At 39.2% G+C, this 24,582-nt stretch overlaps 1 protein-coding gene across 1 annotated transcript in view; it reads right to left on the bottom strand.

Moving 5' to 3' along the window:
• The window catches only part of asic4a (acid-sensing (proton-gated) ion channel family member 4a), a 77,978-nt gene extending 70,564 nt beyond the window's left edge, over positions 1 to 7,414 (bottom strand). Inside the window, exon 1 of the mRNA XM_046053925.1 lies at positions 6,839 to 7,414. Within this exon, the coding sequence (XP_045909881.1) occupies positions 6,839 to 7,414 (576 nt within the window). The remainder of the gene's footprint in view (positions 1 to 6,838) is intronic.
• Positions 7,415 to 24,582: the final 17,168 nt, after the last annotated feature.

The following is a 24,582-nucleotide window of genomic DNA, read 5'->3' as shown; positions in this document are numbered from 1 at the left end:
AACAGTATAAAGATATAACCATGGTCCCTCCACAGAAAATGGCCTCAATGATGGCCAGTAGGAGCTACTGATATTAGCAAGGCATTAGCTTCAATTACTCAGCATTTTCTATCATGGCGTATTGTTCCGTAAATTAATTAATATTATAGAATGTCTAGGTTTCTGTCTGTCTGAACATTACACAACAGAAAATTTGGTGCTTTTGCTGCTGACCCAACCTCGACGACATTTGACAAATTACTGCATTCATCTCCCAAGAGGAAGCTGTATGCCAAAGTATGCCAAATATCATCATGCAGGAACCCCTGCTCAGGTGGTTTACACCACAAAGTCATATAGATTCAGACAAAATATCACACCTGTCGTGACACCTTAGTGTTTATGTACTATAGTTCAAAACTTGTTTGCATAACTCAAACCAACAGTAATGTACCAGAGAGGGGGAAAAAAACAGAAAAATAAGATGTTAAAAAGCATTTTTGTCGAGGCTTTATGTGCAGTGTGTGTGTGGCTACATGCTCAAAAAAAGGGGCACAGGCAAGTGTGTGACATTCGACATAATTCAGAATAAGGGCCAAGTGACCAGCCAAGCGGACAGACGAGGCCCTCATGTTCAGACTATGCCAGGGGTAAATATTCACTATGACATTTGTGCTGTATGCTATATCCACCGGCTGAACTGTAGCTGACTGACATTTTCATCCTAGTCACACTGTGATTTCTACATTTCAAATCTATTTGAAATATCAAATATACAGGGGGTGCACACAATGAGGGGGGACACCAAACAATAGATTCTAAGGTGTTCCTGATGCTCTTGCAATGCAACTACGGCCTCAGAAATATCCACTGAGTTGATTTAACACCTCCTTGACACAGTCTCCCCCTCAGAGTATGAGTTTAGTTTTCTCAGCTTTTGACCATGTATATTTTAGGTTTTCTGGCTTATTTTAATTGCCAAGTCCATGAGCATTTCAGTTTTCATCATAATATTAAGATGCTTTACTGCTTTTATTTTAATAAACAAAATGGATTTTTTAATGTTAGTTCATTAGCGAAAATAACACCTTTGCACCGAACCAAATTACATTGTAAGGTGTCTCTATTTTTCTGTCCACCTCCTGCATTCGCTATCTCTCCCAAAGTAATTAAACCATACGAGCGAGGGAAATGAAGAAGCACGAATCCATTATGTGACGGTGGCCTAAAAGCAAGCTTGGTTAATTTTTCAGAGGAATTTCCACTAATGTATTCAGAGACTGGGAGACATGACAAAATAAAAAGCTCACATTGGCAGCTAAGAAGAAAAGTGTGCATTTAAAGTGTGCTTGGCCAAAGGCTTTCATAATCATAGTTATCTGCACAGTGAATGCTATTCATCATCACTATACACTGTAAAAAAACCCCACAAAAAACAATTCCTTATTGTGATGGATGTGCAGAAGTGCTGAATCCTTCATTAAACAAAATGGAGTTTCAGTTAACTATATTTAAGAAAAAATACATACTTACTACTAAACGAATGTATTAGCTTTATTCCAACAGAAATCAGTCTTTTATTCTAAAGACACTGGTAAATTAGTACTTTTAAAAACATTCCAGGGGAAATATGCTGGTACTGTGCGTAGCTGTAAATCAGGTTGAGATTTATTTGTTTGATAGGGTCACTGAAGCAGAGTAGTTGCAAATGAAACCTTTCAAACTGGTAATGTAGAGCATGGAAAGAACTTCACTATGCCATTACCACCACAACCCTGTAGAAACATGCTTTTCTTTTACATGAACTAATTCCAGTTTTGTAATCTTTAAGTTTTTTTCTGAGTAGGCCTAATCAAATCAGGCCCAAGGGTGCAATCTCCATCAAAATCCCTTCTTGCTCTAAACTAGCTGGATCCTAAATCAGACGCTATCAACTGCACATGAAAAACTTCTATTTTGACTTTTGGATTGGACTTGAAATTTGATTTCGTTTCATCAAAAAGCTCATTCCTTCCCATCCTCACACAGTCCAAGCTGTGAGTCATCTTGTACTGCTCGATAATTTCAGCGCCCTTTAGGGAAAAGGTAGACAGTGTATATTGATTGATTTGGGCTGGATATATACGCTAAAACAAACAGATATCTTGTTCTAAAGATCAAATTCTTCCCCAACTCTGACGGCATTAAGAAATGCAGCTGAGACCAGGCCCAAAACACAGGCACAAGATAATTAGTCACACCAGGCTTGGAGTAGGAAGGGCAGGGAAGCAATCTGACTGAAGGATGTATTGATCCTCCAGAGAGGGAGGGGCACCCAGTCAGGAGTCATGATCAATCTTGCGAGTCAACTCTCTCAATCTGTGATGAAGCCTGTGTGTGTTTGTATGGGGAAGCATTGTATCTACACTATATACACTCTAAATACACGTTTTTGTGTGTGTGTGTACAGCCACATTAACACTAGCAACAGCTTGGTGTATGACTTGTCAGAAAGAGACAAATGTCTCTGTGAGTAAAAGACTCCCAGGGGTTAGAGGAGGGGGGTTTAGCAGTACCACAACATCGGAAGCCTTTATCGTAGAGTTAAAAGCCGTCCCTGAGCCGGAGATTCTCCTCATCAAACCGAGTGCTCCAAACCGAGGCACGGCGAGAGGTTTTAAAACTGGCTCAGGGAGTGATAGAAAAGGTAAATCTTCCCAAATATAAACTGTTTGCGTATTGGTGTTATCCGGTGGCTGGTCACAGGTGGGCTTCATCTGATTAGACAGTGGTGATACATATTGGGAGGAGCAGCCGACCAATTGCACTGCAATTCATCTTCCTCTGATATGCTGACGGAGGAGGAGGAGAAGGTGGTGAAGGAGTGCAGTGCGACTGAAGTGGCTTGCAAAAGCAGCAACCTTTGGCCTCGAAAGATATGGGATCAGTGTTCAGTTATTTGCATTTTGTAAGAAAAGTAAAAAGGAAACACAAGAAAAGACAGTGTGTGAATGTGCTTATTTATGGGTTGCAATAACGCTCAGTGCTGGCCTCCAGTGTTGGGTGTGTGGATCAGATATCAGACAGCATGCTACGCTGCAGGGACACCCATAGCAGTGGAACTGTAGACGGCTAATTGACAGGCTGTTGGAGACGAAGCAAGTCCAGATAGTCAGTCACTTTCACGCTCCCACACTCCTCACTCTCCACCAGGGGGAAAGTGGGTGGCTTGGCGAGACATGTGTGTGTGCGTGTGTGTCTGTGTGTGTGTGTGTGTGTGTGTCTGTGTGTGTGTCTGTGTGTGGGTGTGTATGCTGTTAAGGGGTGTGCAGACACTAAAGCCACTAGGGAGGTGGATGTCACCCTCACAGTCATCTTCACATGTACAGCACATTTACACACTCACACACATACAAACATACTGTATATATAAAACTGAGAATGAAAGCCTGTGCATGGGAGTTTTTTGCAGGACTCACATACAACGCGAAAGGAAGGGGATGCTTTGCTTGTGGTAACAGGGGCGATCACGCCTATGTCTTCTTCTACAGATGTACTGTCTCGATACCATATCTTACATACCACGTTGGGCCTGAGTAAGAGACTGACAAGCGGTGCGACCTTGCGCCTGAAAGTCAAAAATAAAATTTGTACATGGGTTCAGCATGGCAGGAAAATGTAAAACTTGTGTCACAGTACATGTAGTTTTGGTGACTCACCTCTGTGTGACTACACCTCAAACTGGTACAAACTCTATAGTTTATGCACAACACACTCAATTGCTGCAAAGTCTTCTAGTTGTACCCACAGTTTACTATCATCAAGACATCATTTTGATTTTCTTATTTAGGCTGTAAATATGTTTTTCCTTTGCTCTTATTTTGATGAACCACACAAGGACAGTACAAAACAACTCATAATGAAGTCTCTATTGTGACATTTCTTCACATTATTGATTTACATTAATGCGGTTTAAGATTTCATCCCACTACGAAGGATAGGACAAGGGAGGGGGGGGGATGAACATCATCTGTGACTTATACTATTAAACATTCAATTATCTATAAAACACACAATAGGGGCCTTCAGTCAGTGTAATGACAAATTGTAGGTGGAGAGCTCTTCACTGTCGTCCCCGTTAACCCAGGTTTTTATAGATCACCTCGCATGCCACCCTATAGCTGTTTAGTTTTCTCCATGAATATATGCAGAAGGGATCTGTCCTTGCTGAGAGCAAAATCTGATAATGCAGCAGCAAACACAGCTGAGAGTCAGAGCAAACCAATTCAGAGCTCTGTTTAAAAAAAGCCAAAGGGCTCGCTGCTCATCTCTGCGACAGCGCCATACAATAGACGAACAATTATTGAGAGTTAGACTGGAAGAAAAATATTAATCTATTTATTCATGGCTTGTTGAATCAGCTTTATCTTCTGTGATTAATCCAAGTCAATAATCTAATCTTTAATTATAAAGAATGGTCTTATTACCTACGTTAAATAATCACGCCGGTCCACGATGCTGGAAAGAGGAAAACAACTTTCTCTGAAGCGTGATTATGTATTTTACTGCTATAAATTAGAACAGCCAGACAATTGTACTTATTTAACTTGTTCGAACAGTGAATTCATAGAAGCCAGTTAATGATTTTCTGTAATAAACTAATAACTTAAAAATAGAGAGAGAAAAAAAACCAAAAAAAATTCACAACCTGGTTTTTGGGGGGGGGGTTCAAGGAGTTTATCAATCATGAGGAATTACTTGAAATTATTTGTGGAATAAAGCAAAATGTTATCCAGACGTCTATTGCACACAACACAGTCTGTTTACACAAGAGCTAAAATGTCAGATAATATAGCAATTATATTTCATCATGCAATTTTCCCAAGAGCCCCACATCCGTGTAGCCATTACCAAAATAAAACATCTGGAGCTCCCACAATGATCAATCGAAAGAAAACACATTACAAGACCGGTATCCTGACTCTGATCCAGAAGGAGGGCCCCAGGGGAGGAAGAATAATGACTGATGCAGGGCATTTTTTTTATGTGGGTGCAGGTGGGTTTGTACATGCTCACATGTGATTGATAGCACATCACCTGTAATAATGACTTTCTTGCTGTAACAAATGATGTGCGATTTGTAGTTACAAAATACACAGTCACGCAAACACGAACAGAGCTCTGTTATTTTTACATTCTGCTTCCCTGCCTGGTCCCACAACTCCCAGTGCCTCTTCCCTATGCACTCCCAGTTGTGTTCTCCCCACCAGCTCTCGGAGTAAGTGATTCGTCATGTGTGGAGGCAGCAAGCAGGCTGGAACAAATCTAACTGACAGACCCCCGAAAATGCAGATCACATAGCCAACAGAGAGGAAACAGCAGCTTAGAACTTTCAACAGGATCTTAATCTGTGATGAAGCCACTCAGTGTCTAAAGAGCTACTGGACGTTTCATAGACTGACATGGGACATACATTTCCTGGATGTCAGAATTGCCTGCTAATTATTGTGATAAGGGAGGACTGAGTGTCAAAGTGTCAGAGGACATCGCCATCAAACATGCTAGGAGCACATTATAAACTTTTAGAGTCATGTTGTTGCTTCAGACTGCATTTCGTCAAACTTTTCAGCTCCCCCGAGGAGCCTGACATTTTCTTTTGCCTGATAGAACAACTGAGAAAATTTCCTGGAGGTGGATCCATTCTCGTGTCACAGGTAATTTTATGTCTCCGTAAGAAGGGTTGCTGTAAAAACAACAAAATAAATACCTCAATATGCTGTTAGAGAAACCGAAGAAGATGCAGTGAAATGTCATTATTTCTTTGGTGCAATTTGGCACATCAGAGGAAATTTAGTGCCATTCCTGTGATAAGACAGAATCTTTAGGTCTCAGGAAGGTGAGCATATCAATGTTCAACATACCCTATTAAGACTTGACACTTGCACTTTATCATCACTAAAGCAATTGCATATTCCTATTCCTGCAGGAGAGATGGGGAAATCCATCTCCTGCAAGGACAGAGCCTTTAATAAATAGTGCACAGAACACAGGCACAAACTCTCCCTCTTTCACCTGATCTCTCTCCCTTTCTCACACACGCACACTTTCCCTCTCTCATGGAAATTGTTTCATTCCTTTTAGTCAATCTAGCTAATGCAAAAATCATGTATGTCTGTCTTTAAATATTTAATCTTAACAGCGGCAAGATTGAAATACAACGTTGAAGAAGCATTACTCCTTCCCTCCTGAAAGGTACACGAGTTCAGAGAGAGAGAGAGAGAGAGAGAGAGAGAGAGAGAGAGAGAGAGAGAGAGAGAGAGAGGTGGAGCGGCAGGGACGGATGGAAAAGAGAGGAAGAAGAGAATCGGCTATTTTTGATGACAATTTTGTTGCCATGCACTCTCAGCTACTGGAGTTGGAGGCAGCATTGAAGCATAGTTTGCCTTGGAAAAGTATACAAGCACATACGACAGCTCTCTGTTTTTCTTCTTCCAGAGCTGCCTTTGTTCTTTGACATAATAGATTCTGGTACAGGCTGAAACACACAGCAAGAGGCAAACACTGTTGCTGCTTAGAACTTAGTGAGAAGAGATACAGCTCAATGACTGTTCCAAAGCCATGAATCTTGTATGCAGAAATGTATCGAGAGAACCACATGGATCTCTGGGATGAGTACAAGCACAAAGAGAATTAAATTTCCTCTTGCCTGAAAGTGTTCATTTTGCTTTTGTGCTTACCGGTAGTTTTGTATGATTTGTTTTACTTTCACTGAACTTAATTTATACAAAAAAGTTTCGATAAAGCCAATAAATCATGGTGAATTAATGTACTACGATAGGAGTCCAGCAAAAACAGAACTTTTAGAAACTTTTTAACTCACCACAGAGAAGTCCTCCACTGAACAGTTCTGTCCACTGAAATTGCAGCTCATGAGCATCTCTTCTAACTGATGTCCTGTCCTGTTGAAGATGTCCTGCATGTCAGGGGCAGGATACATTAAATCAGTAGGTTTGTGCCCATCCTTGTTTTTGGGGGGCAAACCCGTTAAGTTAGCCAGGTGGTAGATGTCGGCGTCGGTGAGCGCGGAGAAGCGGAAGCGGTTTATGTTGCAGATGGTCACAGCGGGGAAAACCATTTCTGGGGTCGCCTCTTCATTCAAAGCTGTGACGTGAGGGTGTTCCAAGTATGAGATGGCACACTTAGCCGCTTGGTACAGAAACAGTGCCAGTGAAGTCAAAAAGGCAAGAGCCCAGAGAGTCTGCCGGATGCCCAGGCGACCAGAGACAAAGATGTGGTTAATCCCATGAAGGGAGCAGGAGTTAGCAAACCCAGCCAAGTCCTTAGCCGGAGGTGTGCAGATCTCCTCGATCAGGCTCTCCTTGTCCCCATCCTGCTTGTTTTTCTGCTTCTCATCCTCCTCTGCAAATTTGATTTTGCAAACAAATTCGATAGGCATGGGGGCAGCCAGGTCTGCGTTTTGGTTTTGTTTTTGATGGCAGCTATCAGCCCCGGATCACTTCCCTCCTACTTCCTTAGCTTTTGTCCTCTGAGCAGGAAACAACTCCAGAAAGAAGAGAAAAAGACAGGAGAGAGTTTGTTGCTGCTGCTGCTGCCGCTGCTGCCTCTGCTGTGACTGATAGTGCTGTTGCTGCTTCTGCTGCCACGGCTCCTTGTGACTAGAGCGCTGCTGCTGCTGTGCTGCTATTGCTCTGAACGCTTGTCTCACTACTTGATCAGCTCACACAGTCTCGCTTATCAGCAGTAATACAGCTGTCAGAAAAAAAAAACCCTTGCACGCTGCCTCAGACCCACAGATGAAAATGCAGCAATTTGAGTCGGACTAAAATAGGCACAGGGTACTTAATAATTCATGAGAAGGTAACATTGTGATTATTTCCTCCTCACTGGCGCGAGTCGCAACTTCCCCAGGTCATCACTGCGCTTCCCGCAGACAGCCCCCCCTCTCCTGCTTAATCCACTTGTTTGGATGGCGCTTCAACTGCTTGACCTGAATAAAGTTGGTGTCAAAGGTTGTTCCGCCAGACATCCGGTGTTTGAAGTGAAATGCAGGGGGTTGCTTTTTAATGCCACCCCAAACATGGTCTCTAGAGAATGCCTAATTGAAACAATAATGAGGAAAGCGAGAAGTGGAATTGAGCCCAGGCAACTAGCTGGCAATCAATCTTGTCTTAGCAACAAAAAAGTAAAAGACTATTGATCGAGCGAACGTGTCTGTCAGAGATTAAGAGAGGCAGTACAACGGTGTTTTCTTATCATCAGGAACTAATGGTAGCATCACAAGACTCCTGCACGAATTTGAATTAGTGAATGCCTCCTGATCTGGACCCCGATGCTGCTAAAGATGTTGAAATGAAGTATTGATCTGCCTCCGTCGCTATCCTTTACAGTGTGTGTCTTAGTGCTGTTAATGGCCCTTTTCCAAGTTGCCAAACAAAATTATGCAAATGTGAGGCAGAAAAGTGAGAGCCCTAATGCGTGTTATTCCCCTTTAAATGGAATTAGTCATGCGGGTCACATCACAAGGGGCTGGGACCTCTGGAGAAAAGGCATATTTAAAAGTGATTTCAACCGCTCCAAACACACGTGTCAAGTCAAGGCCAAGGGAGCATCAGAAATTAGAGATTACTCTAAACTGTAGAACGAATCAAGGTACAAAAGAAATCTGATTTTTTACCTTACATACGTACCTTCCTAAACATCTGTCTAAATGATGTCGTCCTGCAAAATAGCATAATTTCTGCAGTAAATGAAGATGAATTTATGGCATAATCAAACACCATATGTTAAGAATAATCAAAACAAATCAGATTAAAATTGATCGCTTTGGCTGGTTAATAAAAAAAACAATGAAAAGACAAAAATCCCCCAAATGTGTCTTTTTTCCTTTATACTTTTTGTCCCTCAGACATTTGCTTTTTATATTTCTTTTATAGTAGCATTGTCTTTTGATGGTGTGTTCTTCTGCTAGATAAACAAGAGATATCTAGGATATTGCCTTTACTTGATAGAAGTGAAGCGTCCATGGTTTAGCCTCTGCCTCTGGCAGGCACTGAGGTCTGCTAACCACAGAGTGTTTTATGTAGTCACTCTCAGAGGATGCTAGGCTTATTTACAGTCTCACAGAGGAAATGAAAGCTCACAGTCCACGCCATGACTAAATACCAAATGTGAATAAAAAACACGCAGGCACATCTGGCACATGAAAACCATTCAAGGAGCGCATGGCATTATGTTTGTTTGTCAGAGCCAATAACACTCCAAACCCCTGGCCTGTTTTGTGTTTGATGCCCTAAAAATGAGATACAATGGATTAAATGTCGCTGACCTTCAGGTTATTTTTGACACTGTCAATAATGTCTCATTTTTATTTATTCAGTTTATGAATGCCATGTTCTGAGCACTTTTCCCCTTTAAATACAAGGCTCAGCTGTGAATGAAAATGATTGAGAAGGATTAAAATTGGACTGTTTGATCTGCTGGTAAAAGTAAAGGAGTTCATAGATCTCGGAGATCTAGCTGAATGATGTCCTCCCTGAAAGAGCAGGTTGACAGTTTAATCACCTTGTCCAAAAGCTCCATCAATTGGACGTCTCTGTGGCCAATTGTTGCTTTGATGTAAACTCCGGTGTGGCAATTTAAGACACATTCAGCTCACTGTCCAAAATTTAAGGAGGGTGGTTTAAGGCAGACATACTCCTGTCATAACCAAAAGGTATCATTCAGGAATTTTCTTTGTTTGTAGAAATCTTAACAGATAAAATTCAGCATAAACACTAACCAGATTATATGAAGAAAGTAAAAACACCACAAAATAGAGCTGAGACTACAAAACCTTACATTTTGTAAGAACTCCATTTCGACCCTGGTTCCTTCAATAACAACATGGTAAAAGGTTACTGAGTTCCTGAAAAGTTGCGGTGGAAAAGGACAATTATGCTGGTCTCTTGCCAATAAGTTTGTGTTTTCAACAGCACAATAAGAGAGAATACGGTACATGTTAATATTAATCAAAATCAATACAGCATTTTATTTTCCCGCATTCCCCCATTGGTAAGTGAAGGTCATTTATAATAGTCAAAAAACAACTAGAAAAGGCAAAACCTTCTGAAGAAAACAAAGTGAGTGTCTATACTTTGGTTCAAAGCCAATATCAATGCATATCATGGAATCAATAGAACATCAATAAATCAATTGTGAGGCCCCAGGGTGGGGCGGTGGTTGTATAATCGACCATCGTGCAATGTAGGCCAAACTGTGCATTCAACCCCAGAGCGTCTACCTTCAGGAACCTGTGCCTTCAAGAGGCAGCTAGCATGAAAACCTGCTTTGCATAAGACTCCAAAAATGATAAGTGTAATTGGCTAAACACCTATGTGAGCGGGATAATCTTGTGTGAACAGAAAGTTGTGACAGGAGCATAGAAAATGACAGTTCTAGTTCAGACTAATAACTGCCTTGTAGATTTCTACACTCTGAGGAACAGCAAAAGTAACCAAACATGATTGTTTAAATTAAATTGAATTAAGGAATAAACTTTAAGTTAAAAGAGAAAAAGTGAAGAATGATTCAGTTGCCTTCAGAATGCCTTCAGTTTCTATGGCAATGAATGAAGACTGGCAGCACTCACCAGTACACATCTATCAATTAAGAGTCAAAGCTGTATTTCTTGTGGGTTATTTTTTTTTAGAAATGAGTCTTGTGGCAACATTTTGATGTACTCTATGTTTGTGGATGTGAAAAATGTTTTAAAAAAGACAGCTTCTTACTCAGCGGGACCCAAAGTCTAAAGCCTCTCTAGCGGCCCCTGGAGGCTTAAGTGGTTTTTAAACCCATGTACATGTTTGTCTCTAAAGCGAAAGGGGTCTTTAAAATGAAATGGGTTTTAGCCCTTGAGAGCTTGAATGTCACATTTTCACATTTATCTTGTGCAAAAGTAGATATTAAAAGCATTCATAGTCCATGAATAAAGCTTCTAATTCACTGGTGCTTGAGAAAATGATTCAGATAATTTATTTTTATGGCTTCTAAGAATCCCAGGCTTACCTAGGGTTTCTTACTCAGGGTTTGCTTGGAAAAAGCTAGTAAGTAGTCAAAAGATATGTTAATCAAAAATTAATTAACAAGACATAATTTAATTGATTACATCTTTGTTTCAAAACACTTGTTGTAGCTTTGCTAACAAATATAGATTGAATCATTAGAAAGCTTAAATATAAATCAGTGAATAATTGATAGTATACAAGTAGAAAAACCAGATGATGAAAAAGTGTTCCTCAAATGAAAATGTCTTTACTCATCTTTAAAATTGTATGTGCTGCTGAAGGCACCAAATAAACACAGTAATCTACTCATAGATAAAACACTGTTATTAACTTAATAGAGATATCACAAATGCAGCTTTAATTGGAGAATTCTATGTTACTGCAATGTGATAAAATGCTGGGATATGTCTGGACAGGATGGAATTAAAGCTATCAAGATGTCAAGATTTACTATATAATTCTTGCAAATGTCTATCAAAAAGCTGCTGGCATGCATACACTGCAACACTGCAGTTTTTTTTACTTTGAATGTCAATAACAAATTAAATTAAAACTGTCAGCAGTCAATTGATCAGTTTTTTTTTTGATTGGTTTGCATAATTTTTTTGCTAAAGCCCAAGCAGGAAAATGCATATCACATATTTACATTTATTTAAAGTTACAATGTTAAGATACACGGGAATTTTTATTTTTAATATTAGCACTTTGCTGTATCTTTGCTTCAATCTCTCTTCAATAAAACCGGATGAAAAAAAAAAAGCTAGCTACGCACTGCAACTGCAGCCACAAGATAGGCCTGTACACTGATACACTTGACATACACGTCCCATAGATTTGGTACACTGCCAGCACAGCTTTTTGACTTGCATGTGTGTAATTTCTATTTGACAGGTATTAATGCGTTGATAACAAATAATGAAGACTCAACGCAACAGAGGCTACTGCTGCCTCAGCAGTTAACACAGGCAGGTATCTGTGGTCAACAGAGGACCTGGCTCTGTGGAACCGGCAGGGGAAATGTCATATTTGCATAAAAGCCACAAAATATTGTATTTCTTGTTTTTCCTCCAGGTTTCATATTTGAAGGTGTGGAATTGTGGAGGCTACAGACAGCGGGCTGATATTTGCTCTTCTTTTTCCCTTGAGCAAACACCAGAGATCTCAGCTCAATGAGAGGAAGATTTAGATTTAACTGTTACAATCTAATGAGGAAATGTACTGAAATGTACTTGAGAGAATTAAATCACTAATGTTCACAAACATTTCATTGTAGTGTTTTTTTTATTTTCTGCATCTCTACCTGATATCTAGTGCCCACTTGTGCATGTTATACGATTAAGATTGACCTTTGGGGGACAAAAACTCATGTTTAAACAATGCCCTCTGTTTCTTTCATCACTAAAATAATGTAGTAGTTTAACTTAAATCATGAATCATTGCGTGGATTTACCTGCTCAGTCTATTCCGTGAGTAGAGCTTTGCACGCTGAGGGTTATTCTGTGTAATTATGTTGTGCTGGAAATTTCTGCAGTGTTGCTTGAGCTAAAAGCAAAGTGTTCTTGCCTTGTTCAGAAGAAATTTATGCACACCAAGATGTGCATAAACAAGCCATGACAAAGAGCACTGCACATGCAAAAAGCTATTTCCATTCCCATGTAAGCTGTAAAATGAACTCACAGAGGAAGGCATCCATGCCCCCTAACGCCCATTTATAATATCAGGCTTCTCTGATCTAAACCAATGACATGGTAGTGTTCCTGAACCCCCCCACCTCCCTTACCAGACTGTTTGATGGTCACATCTGACCCATGCAAAATCACAAAAAGACCAGACTTTCAGTGATGCCATTCTCAATGCAAAACTGCTAGTCACATTTCAAAGGATCGTACCTTGATAGGTTGTTAACGTCGGTTGAAGCACGTCATGGTATATGTAACTTCCGTACTGGCCCAGTTTTTTTATATGTATCTATTTGCCTTTTCACCATGAGTGTTCTGGATTGTCATTACAAACTAAACACGGCCCCCAAAATTTCACATACAGCTGCCAAAATGATGGGTCCCCCAACTAAACTCACCCCCTCTACCTTAACACAGGGAGCATGCTGCACAGACTCTGACCAGCCACTCTACTGCCGCTTCACTCACCTTCCCTTCAGCTGAAAATACAGGACAATCATTTAGCGGGAGGGTTGGCTTCAGCAAAAGCTTTGTACCATCTTCTTTACATGCACTAAACAGCTCTCTTCCTTGTAAAATCACTGCACATAACTGCAATCACTCAACTGCAAGGCACTCTATGTCCTTTGAATTGTGTATTGTCAGTGTGTGCATGGTGTTAGTGTGTATAGTGTGTATGTGCTTTGTGTACTGCTGCAATATATCTATATATACACAGCAATAACTGGTAGTTAAGAGTGTGGCAAACTAATTTCAAATCTGGTACACATGCTCTCAATTATAACTGAATATTGAATGTTAGAAATAAAATGAACATTTCATTGCATGACTACGAAGTCCACTAAATGGCTTCATTATGCAAAAGGAAAAACTTGGCTGCTTCACTGTCACTGATGGTTAGTTTATACTATGTCTTTCTATTCTGGTCATGGTGATGATACTTCATACAAAACAGCATAAGAGAAGAGCATATATGCATCAATGTACTGTTTCTAAAGAGAAAAGACAATTAAAAGCACTTTTTGAAATGATATATAAGTTTAAGAATAAACAAATTATTCTGAGATTACATTCATCTATGAATCTCAATAAACAAACAGGTTTAGTGTGTGTAATATCAAAAAAGAAACTGTGGTACAGACCAATGCATACCACTCACTTTACAAAGATGGATAATGTTAATTTACCTGCTGAATTTGATGCGACTCTGAAAGTGGCTTCCGAATAGGTTTTAAAACTAGGCTTTTACACGTGTTTTCTGGATTCTGTTGTTTGTTGTTGCAGAATTATTATCTTGACATTTAAAAATACAGGAAATTAACAATATAACTCTGCTGTCTATCCATTAAATTTGGGTGTAATTTGGCTGATGTGAGGCATACATGTTTGTTTGGTTATTAGGCAGTTTCATATTATTAACCACCAAATTATATATTGGAGCTTTCAGTTTCCCAGTTGTAATAATGACTTGGATGTTGATTTGAACACTATTTATAAGTCAGAAACGGGTAATTACGATCACTCACATATGACACAAATGTGGCATAAAGTTCACTGCTGGCAGGCGGTGACGCCATGTGTCACTTAGGTTGCCCCCTGAGCCTACAGTAGAGTTAGCAGTGACAGACAGAAATAGATGATGGCCAAAAATATATGGTATCATGGGCCCTTTTAAAATTATTAAAATACCTAAATTTATATATACTAAATATTTTGTCTTTTTTCTTTACTGTATTGTTGCATACACTACTGTGTTCATTTTACATACCCACTAGAAGAAGGTCTGTTAATCTCACTTAAGGACTCCATTTTGAGGCTCAAAAAAATCAGACAGTTGGACAGCTGTCAAAAGTGTCCTGTCAAATTGAATATGGTCTATGTGACACACAGCACATATTATTTCTCAATTCCCTAGAAAGTGGAGACAGAGCCAGATGGATTGTATGTAAATGTTGGAAAATTAGGGTTTAAATGGCATCAATAGTTATATTGAATATTCAATAATATAATAATAATAATTTACAAATTACATTACAGTGAGGAAAAGGCCTAAAGTATCACCAATTAGTTGGTTTCAAAGTTAAGGCAAAGAAATATTTTCAGATAAAAATAATGTCCAGTCCCTAAGCTAATAGAGTGTGGAACAGGGAGGTTTGATATGTTGTTTATATCAAATGATAAGGCCTGGTGAAATGACTCCACACACAGTGAGGCAGAATGATCAAAGCAAACCACAGTTGCGATCATGCGAACCCACACAGTCTAAATGTCTGTTCATTTGCGATTTTATATTAGGCTGATTCCACTGTGAAACTGCAGAGGGGAACTTGGAGGCATTCACTCACCACTTCATTGCAAATTCAGAACACTTGAGTTTTACTGTAGCTTTCATCACTATGAAAATGCTGAAATGACTGGTGTAGCTTGCTAGGTAGCATTAATGCTGAGATTGGACATGGTGTGGTTCAGTAGCTTAGTTCGGCCTTTGCGAGCACAAATTCTGCTACCATGTTGTAATAGTAGATGAAAGTCAGAGGTTCCACCGCCCAATGAGAGTTCTCATTATTAAAGTTGTACTATCTTCTGAAGGACCATATGGGTACTCGTTTTTCTGTGTGTGTAAGAACACACTGCTCAAAGGGAAGAGAAAAAATAGGAAGCTTGTGCAGTGGACTGAAGAATTATCATGCTTTGCACATGAGTGCAAAGAGCAGGGTTCAGTGATTTCTTTATAGCCCTGAGGATCACTTCTCTTTAAGTCCACACACAGCTTGATGCTTTATATGGCAATACAACTTATTACTCATACACAACCTCAAAACTTTTAGGCAAAAGAGAGGAAAAAAGTTAAACAATGAACATGACCACTGTGTCATTTGCTGGAGGTAAAGGAATTGTGTATATGCCATAACTTCTCCAGAGGCTTGAAATATGGAAGGGGGATGAATTTGGCATCAACTTGTCTGATTCCTGTCACCAGATGAATGTCAGTGTTTTCTCCAGAATGAGCAACAATACTTCAATGAGAACAAAAGAAATGGAAGTACATGTAAAATTATTGATCTAAACACAGAATTTTAAAAAAGTTGGCTGTTGACAAAGGCCACCCAATAATCGACTTGCAAAATAGCAGGGACCTGCTTTATAGCTGAAGGTCACAGCAGCAAAGCTTCCTTCTTCTAAAGTGCATTTTTTAGTTCTCTAAACTGACCCCCGCATGAAAAATGAAAGAAATTCCCTCTTTCCCATAAGCAAGCGCAACAAAAGCTAAATGTCACCAGTTGAATCTTTTCTGCCCAAAAAACCATTCATGCGAAACATCTACAATATATGTAGTTTATTGTAAATAATAAATGAGCTGACTTTCTAACAGCCTCTTAATAAAATACGCACTCTCACTCCTCTTTTCAGAGTTCATGGTGTTTTCTGAGCAGGCTGCAGTAGAGACGAGGAGGCACTGTCAAGACAACATGACTGGAAACTATTTAAGAGTCAACGGAAGACTGCAGACACCACATGCACAGATTTTTTTTCCATATAGCAAAGGATGCTGTGACGAACACTGGCATGTTAGTTGACACTTTTGTTTTATTCTAATTAAAGAGATTAAGATTAAAAGAGATTAGTTCGACATTTGTTTTCTTTTCGAGAGTGAGATTAATCTCATGTCTATCCATTATGTACGAACCTGGAGTCAAATTTCTATCAGCGTAGTTTAGCATAATAAGTGGAGGCAGGGGGACACAGCTAGCCTGGCTCTGTTCAAACTGAAAAAAGCCAACTAGGGCACTCCTTGCCTGGTTAATACCCACATACCTCTAAAGCTTACTAATTAACATGCTATATCTTGTGTTAAATACACAAGAAAGATCTGTCCACTAACAGAAATGTAAAAATAAAAATGTGTGTTTTTCCGTGGAGTTACTTGCTGTAACTATTTTGTCGCAAACATAAGCCAGACTCAGTGATTATGTGCAGTCATGTAATCACAGAGGTTGCCAGGTTTGGTACTATTGTGAGACATGTGTGCATGACACATCTGCATACTGCCCTGTAGTCGCATATTCTTGGTGCATAAATAAACTGTTGTTTGTCAAGAAATAGTTGCATCACTCCCCCTAAACCCCCAAATAATTGTTTTTACATTTCTGTTTGCTTACAGATGACAAAAAAATTCAAAATGTTAATTAGTGACTTTCCTTTAGAGTTGTTGTAAGGTATATTATGTAAATTTGCAGTAGCTAGCTGTTTCCCTCTGCTTCCAATCTTTGCGCTAAGCTAGGCTAAAACAAACAAGTTTAGCCCAGTCACTCTTTTTGCCTTCAAGTAATGTAATGCAGAACTATCTTGTAATGATTGTTTAGAGTACTTTGCAGAGGAGCATGTGATTACAGTGACTGAACTGATGAGGCTATACTATTATCACCTGTTAGCACTTGATATCTTGATGCTGAGCAGGGGATCTCATTACTGGATGGATGCTGACTTGTTATTCTGCTCACAGCCTGTCAGTGCAGGACAGATGGGATGAGGGGACGGGATGGGAAGCCTGGGAGGTACCACTGACCCTCTTCCCCTCCCCATCAGCTGCATCAACAACATGCCACACGCATCATGGGCCCGACCCATCCTCTATTCTGACAGAAGCTCACCTGCCCTCAAGCCCCCCTGAACAACAGGGTGCACTCCCCTGCCAGCTGTGTTGAACAGCCTGCGCCACTGGCCCGCTGAAGCCTGAACAAATTCTCCAGTAGCCACAGGGAGACTTCTCGTTCATTAGGGCTGTGACATTTTATAAATAATGGCATAAATAACTACTGTTGGCGAAAAAATGTTCAGAAGACTGTAAGCAAAACAGAAAAAGGAGTGGCAATAATAGGTGTAGGTACTGCGATGATCCATAGTAACAGACTATATCAGAATATTGTAAGATAATTAAGATATTTTTATTCTATTTTAGGGTTTGCCTTTTAATGGGGTCAGAGACATATGTAAAGTTTTTTTCTAATTTACAGTAACTCAGTGAGTGCTGTTCTTATCCAATAAATGAAGTATGTTAAAAATAATGTTGAAAAAATCACTGCTTAAACTTGAGAGATGAAATTGGATGAATTTATAAATAAGATGCTTTGTTTTCAAAAGGTTTAAACGAGGATCTTAATGTTGTACCTATTTTATAATATTCAGATATCTTGTCTAGTGAAGTAAACATACAGTTGTAGGCTGATTGTGTATTTACAGTCCCTGGTGGGCTATGAGGTGAATTCAGGAAGGTCTTATAATGAAACTTACCCTTTTCATGCGCTTATCCAGGAAACATACACTGTATGCTAATGATTTACCCCTCCTATATGAAGTTAAAGTTACTCTAGCGTTTTAGTAGGCCTATTGCACTTCCATGAAGATTACTCACAAGAGACAGAAAAAATAGTCAAAATTAAAGCAACTGATGCTGAGATATCCTGACCTTTAAGTCCTGGATATACTTGCTTTTTAACAAAGCGAAGGCGTAGACAGGCGTCGGCGATGCAAACGGCATTGTTCACATACTTGCCTGCTTACTTTGCGTGTACCTGGAGGATTAAACCTGAATCCACTAGGGGGCAGGCCAGGACCGGATCATCCCTCACCGACACCGGATTATCTTCCTTGACAACCTCCGAATTTGCACATCGTTAACAAACCAAACTGATTTTAATAAGACATCATAACGATCTCCGTAATTGTGGACTAGCTCCAGGAGTTTTATTGTAAACATCCTGCCATAAATCTCTTTTTTTAAGTCTGCTGCTGACCTTCTTCTTTTGGGTTTAATGGCGTTTGGTAAACCAACTACATACCGCCACCACCTATGCTCCAAAGGAACGCAGGATAGGCGTGGCAGCCATCTTCCGTATGCTTACGCATAGTTAAAAGCATGTATATCCAGGGCGTCTCTGGCATGGGGCAAACACCAAAAACACTTGAGCCTACACTTCCCACAATGAAACTCATCTTTCAGTGGACTCTAATTGCCTGGTTAATACCCACATATTTCAAACTCCACACACTGTGTGTGTAACACAGGCCAAATAAAGTATTATTAAAGCCCAAGTTGATACAACCCTGATGTCATCATCAGGGGTTATTTTCTTAAACGTTAAAAGATCCTCCATAGCTAAAGATGACATTACACAAATGTATTCACAGTCCGAGTAGTACTCCTTATGACAACTAAGCTGAACTTTATGTGTAAAAATTAAAATGGCCCTTTAAAATCTGGGAAGTCCAAGAAAGGTACCTATATTGTTTATGTATTCTTATTATAATAATAGTATTTTATTATTTCATTGTGATATAGCTGTTATGTCAATGTAACTGTGTGTAAGTGCGGTCTAGTCTGCAGGGTTCAAGGGAGGAGATTTAGAGGCGTGAATAAAAGGTGTATCCTGGTACACTGATAGAGGTCACAGGCTAAAGTGTGTTGTGTCGGCTGTTCATTAAATTACTGGAGAGCCTTTGGCATCATGTGGTCATCTGTTTTTATTTTTTAGTTCTTTTGAGTGCAAACCTGAAACTATTTACTGTCAGCTGCAGAACAGCCTGCTTCACTGCCCTGCTGAAGCCTGAACAAATTCTCTGCTTGCCACTGGGAGACAGTTGGTGATTTTGTGTACTTCAGGTTTGTGAGATTTTGTAAACAAATGGCATAAGTGCTCTAAGTACAGCATGCGCATGTAGTGAGTATGTCTAATGCATCACAAATTAGTTTTTCCAACTGATGAATACTAATACGTTATTTTGAGAGGCAAGATTGTCTTGTTTTGGTTAGGTCTTGTTTTTGAAAAATGGAGAACTGCTTATTCGATTGCTTTAAACTTTTCCGTCCACAGAATGCAAATTATGTGGCTGTTTAGTAGAGAGTGAGAGACCGCAAGTAAAAACAGTCTTCAACCAACATCATATTAAATATAAAAAGCACCAGTTTTCTAACTGTGTTGGGATTTCTCTCACTACTAAGTGGAGACTGTCACTGCCTCTTGCTTCTGGAGGAACTGAAGCTGTAGTCTGTAAAGAGGGTCTGATACTTGGATGGTTGATGAAAGTACGCAGGGCCCCGACAGCCAAGTCCCAGAGGCCAATCCTGACGCAAGATATTAGAACCTGAATAAATCATGTAATGTTGCTGTATCATCCCTGCCTTGATCAATCTCGCCCGATCAATACATCAGTCCTCAGGCATGATATCTGAGGGACAGTAGACCTGCCACCTGGTCATTAGCATCAGGTGAATGATTGGCTGACAAAGAGGCTGGGGGGGGGGGGACCTAGCAGTGGCAATGTGAAGTGGAAAGCATATAAATTGCAAAACGGAATGGAATTTTTGCAGTCGCAAATAGAGAAAGATCAATTTTACACTATTTGGTGAGCTTTCACATCAGCCATCTGCTCTGTGCAAACTCTGGAGATGGGTCCCGCTTATTGTTTCTTCGACTAATACCCTACTCTAGGTCAGTCGTTCATGAAAAAAACCCCATCATGCTGGCTATTCACAGCATGATGTTCAGTTATCTGACAACACCTCATATTGTTCAGTTTATGAATGCACGTCGATTCTTATTTTGTTCTGTGGTGCAAAGATAGAAGAAAGCAATAATCCGTTGTATTAAAAGTATTGCTATGGTTCCTTCAGTTCATCAAAGCACTCTGTGAAATTACAACACACTGTGCTACTAGTTGCTGATTAATTCATGTTACACTTGGTCACAGCAGGAACAAAGAGTCTCACTTTATAATCTCACAGGGACTTATTTCCTCATTAGGGAGCATTTTAACTACACTGAGTATCATTTTGTTTTTACTGTATATATCCTGAATACTCACTGTAAGATGGCAACATACTGGGTGATTGTTTTTCTCCAAATATTCTTTGGCAAATCGTTGTTAATTATTTGGTTATTAGAGGCCAATTAACAAATCTAAATGTGTTGGTATGTTTGCACATCAGTCATCACTTTTTTTAGCCATGAAATTTAGCTGTTTACACAATATAATTTTTCAGCCCTTTTACATTAAATACATTTTAACATGTCATAGTAGGAAAAACAAAGGTGAAAATAATAAAATGACTGAACTGGGATTCTTGATCAGAACAGAGCCATCATTATTGCTTTTAGTAACACCTTTTCTGTCTGTGACAAGTCAAAACGTCTGCTGTAAAAAAGGTCTATGACTTTTGTATTACAGCTTAAAGAAAATAACAGCTGTAGGTCTATAGTCAACCATAGTAAGAATTCCCTTTGTGGACTATAAGCCAGTTGTTTTTTGAATGCAGGCAACTATTCGGGGTGCGGTTGCATCATGGCTGGGCACTGCCAAACTGGCGTGGATAATGGACTACATGGATGGATGAGCAAGCCTATGAGTTCTGAATAAGGCACACAACAAATAAATAGCTCTGGTTTAAATGTTTCCATAATCCATATACATGTTTGTTAACCAGCCAGACAACACAAATACTACAAATCACTTGGTGGTGACCAAGTGAAGGCAACTCCTGCTGGCACCAGGAAAATACAACTTTGAAATTCAGAAGTAATGATTAAACATTGGAGTAAACATTGGAGTAAATGAAGTGAATCATGAAAAATGAACAGCATGTTTGCTGTTCATTTTTCATGATTCACTGCATTTATTATTGTTAAATACTGTACTGTGAACTGAGTCTCTCTCTACTGAAGTTTGAAACCCTACTTGTAATATATTTTTAATTACTCTGGTCGGAGTTTGGGTAAAATATTAGAAATATTGTGTAAAGCTCCCCTGGGACAATAATTTTACGTAAAAGTCAACACAACAATGGCGAACCACCAACCAGCATTACATTTATCGAGCTTCAGCGTCAAGACTTTGCTTAACAACTCTCACACTTCAGTTATTTCTTGGGAATATAGAGTTTACAGGTAGACTCCTGTTTTTTCTATTGAAAATGTGTCTGTGTGGCTCAGTGAAGAAGTCAGTGAGTATTACACTAAATGCAAGGTCGGGCTAGTTGCCAAGGTTAAAATTTTGACTTACAATAAAGGCATTCACAAATAGCATACGATAAGGAAGAATGGGTGGCCCAAAAAAACCCTGCCTTGACGCATCATTACTAAGAACCCTTAAAAAACACTCCTGACGTTTCATCATTACAAACAATTTACTCATTGTGTCAACTAAATTATTTTGTTGCTATAATTGTGAAGTTTCCATTATCCAGTTGAAAATAAATTAAGCTAGAGTTTTTTTTCTCCAGGAAAACTGGATTCAGATTGCCTTCAACAGCACAAGGCACCTTGATCCCATATAAAGTCAGTGCGATGCGAGTTTGGGCTAAAACACGTCAGTAGGAGTTGAAAAGGTTTTAACTTGAGCAGCATATTTGCACTTACCCTGAGGCCTTAGGACTCCAATTCGTGAATATATTGAGAAAAGGATAGCACTCTAGAAAAAATAACAGAAATAACTGGAGTCCCTGGTAAGTTTTGAGATCAGTCAGGCTGAGTTGTTACACAGACTGTCTAAAAGTCACACCACCTCTGGCTCAGGCACCAAACAAACACATTGGTCATTTTAAGCAGTTTCATCAAATGACCAATGTGTTTTTCCTGGAAGCAATCTCACAATCTGAATATGGTGAATATTCTCTCTTTTACTGTGATTTAAAAAGAATATTAAATTAATTGCTAATTTAAGGCAACTACTGAGTTAAGCGCCATTAAAGGAATGTGGTTCCAGGATTTTGTTCAGTTGTTTGGCTGGTTTAAGCTTTGTTGCAACTAAGTTTTGCCATGCACCTGGACTGTAAGCTGTCCTTCAAGCATGACAACTAAATGAAATCCATGGCCATGGTTCAGTTATGAGGCTGTGAGGTGAATTGCTGTTAATCGAAATAACCTTTAGCCTTTTTTTCAAAACTAAAGCTAAACTAATTCAAATCTAACTTACATACTACTGAAATGGATTGATATCATTATAAATTATACATAAATAATTTTTGACTTTCTTCATTATGCTTAAAGGTCCAGTGTGTAATATTTCTGAGGATTTACTGACAGAAATGCAATATAAGATCAATCAATATGTTTTCAGTGGTGTATAAAAGACTTTACATAATGAAGCGTTATGTTTTTATTACCTTAGAATGAGCCATTTATATCTACATAACCGCAGGTCCCCCCTTCCATGGAGGCCGCCATGTTGCTTTAGCTAGAAGCCTGCCATAATCATCAATAGAAGTATCATGTTTCCCTTGTCAATGTTGTTAAATATACAGTTGGATTGTAGGGAAGCCCTAAGCGGCCATCGATTCAAATATTTTGTTTATTGCGTGTTCCTGTGAGAACAGCAGGTACCTTTCTTTACAATAATTTTGAAGACATTTGTAGTGTCACTGGTTAGCTCAGTTGGTAGAGTGTAGGACTTGTAATCAAAGGACTACAGGTTTGACTCCTGCTCTTAGCAACTTTTGTGTGTTTTTTATCATCCTCTTCAACAAAGTTATTATGAAGAGATTCAAGGGAATCCAATAACACAATTCCCGACATCTGTTTCAAAGGTTCCAAAATAGGCATCAGAAAATGTGTAACGTTAAATGGATTCCCCTGATTGAGAAGCGGATGAATTTCCTCTGCCTGGGAATGATGGGGAAATGAAAAGTCCATTGGTTGATGAATGTGGACTAATCGCCGGAATGCGCATAGTCCAGCACGTGCTTTATCGTAAGAATGTGAAACAGTCTCTTCATAAGAATTTTGTTGAAGGGGATTGTGAAAAAGAAAAAAAAAGTTCTTCAGTAACACACAACCCTATGATCATGAGTGTTGTGCTCTACCAACTGAACTAACCAGTGACAATGAAAACTACACTGAAATTATAATTAGGAAACATTCCTGCCGACCCGTGTTAAGCTACTTTTTTGTTATCTCGTGATCACAAGATAATTATGCCGTTATCATGGGAATATTGAGTAAAATAATATTTGAATCGATGGCCGCTTAGGGCTTCCGTAGAATTGTAATTCATTAACATTATTCTTCAGTGTGTGTTTTGGCTTTGCTACCTGGACAGAAATTTGCCGGTTACGTTCGTGAGACAATCAGCTGATTTTTATAGGAAATACAACAGCATAGCATGAAAGTTCAGATCAACCAGCTAAACTTCACATTTTCCTGCCCTGGTGGAAAACACTTTACTGCAAACAGCGTTATGATAACAAGACCAGTTGGAGAGGAATCTTGATCCTCACCTGACAATGCCTTTGTAAACTTCATGTATTATGTGGTTTATATAAGACTGTGGTGCAGAAACAGTGAGGCTTACATTTTCCTGTTATCTGACAGTGTACATACTTGATGAGTGAGGACTTTTTGCGCAATTTGACCAAGCCAAAAGCTACTAAACTTTCTTCTTTCTAGTTAAATGTGTTATTCCATAAATCCAGCACACTGTTGGCTATCCCTATCCCTACTGCAGAAGATGATGTGTGGCTATAGGTGTTAGAAGGAGAGAATTCAATACATTTCATGTATTAATAACGATATATATTTTATAATTTAGTAATTATTTCTACAGTATATGCTTGCTTCCTTTTTTCAGTTTAGCATTAGCACTACAAAAGAGACATAATCCTTACATGGCAAGTGGGTATAAAAGCCAAAATTGCAGGGGACTGTCTCTTTGACTAAGAGGTCAGAAACCATACAAAAAAAATCTAATTTTCTCACCCAAACAAGATTGGCTTCAAATCAAGGGAAGAGGAATATTTTTAATCTAGGAAGTATTTTGCCCATGAATTAATGGTGGGTCTTTTGACAGACTGCAGCACTAATAAGATCAGCACAATGCATAATGGCATGTGA

Source organism: Micropterus dolomieu, linkage group LG07 (genome assembly GCF_021292245.1).
Source record: "Micropterus dolomieu isolate WLL.071019.BEF.003 ecotype Adirondacks linkage group LG07, ASM2129224v1, whole genome shotgun sequence".
Classification (NCBI taxonomy): domain Eukaryota; kingdom Metazoa; phylum Chordata; class Actinopteri; order Centrarchiformes; family Centrarchidae; genus Micropterus; species Micropterus dolomieu.
This window is presented reverse-complemented; position numbering and strand designations above follow the sequence as displayed.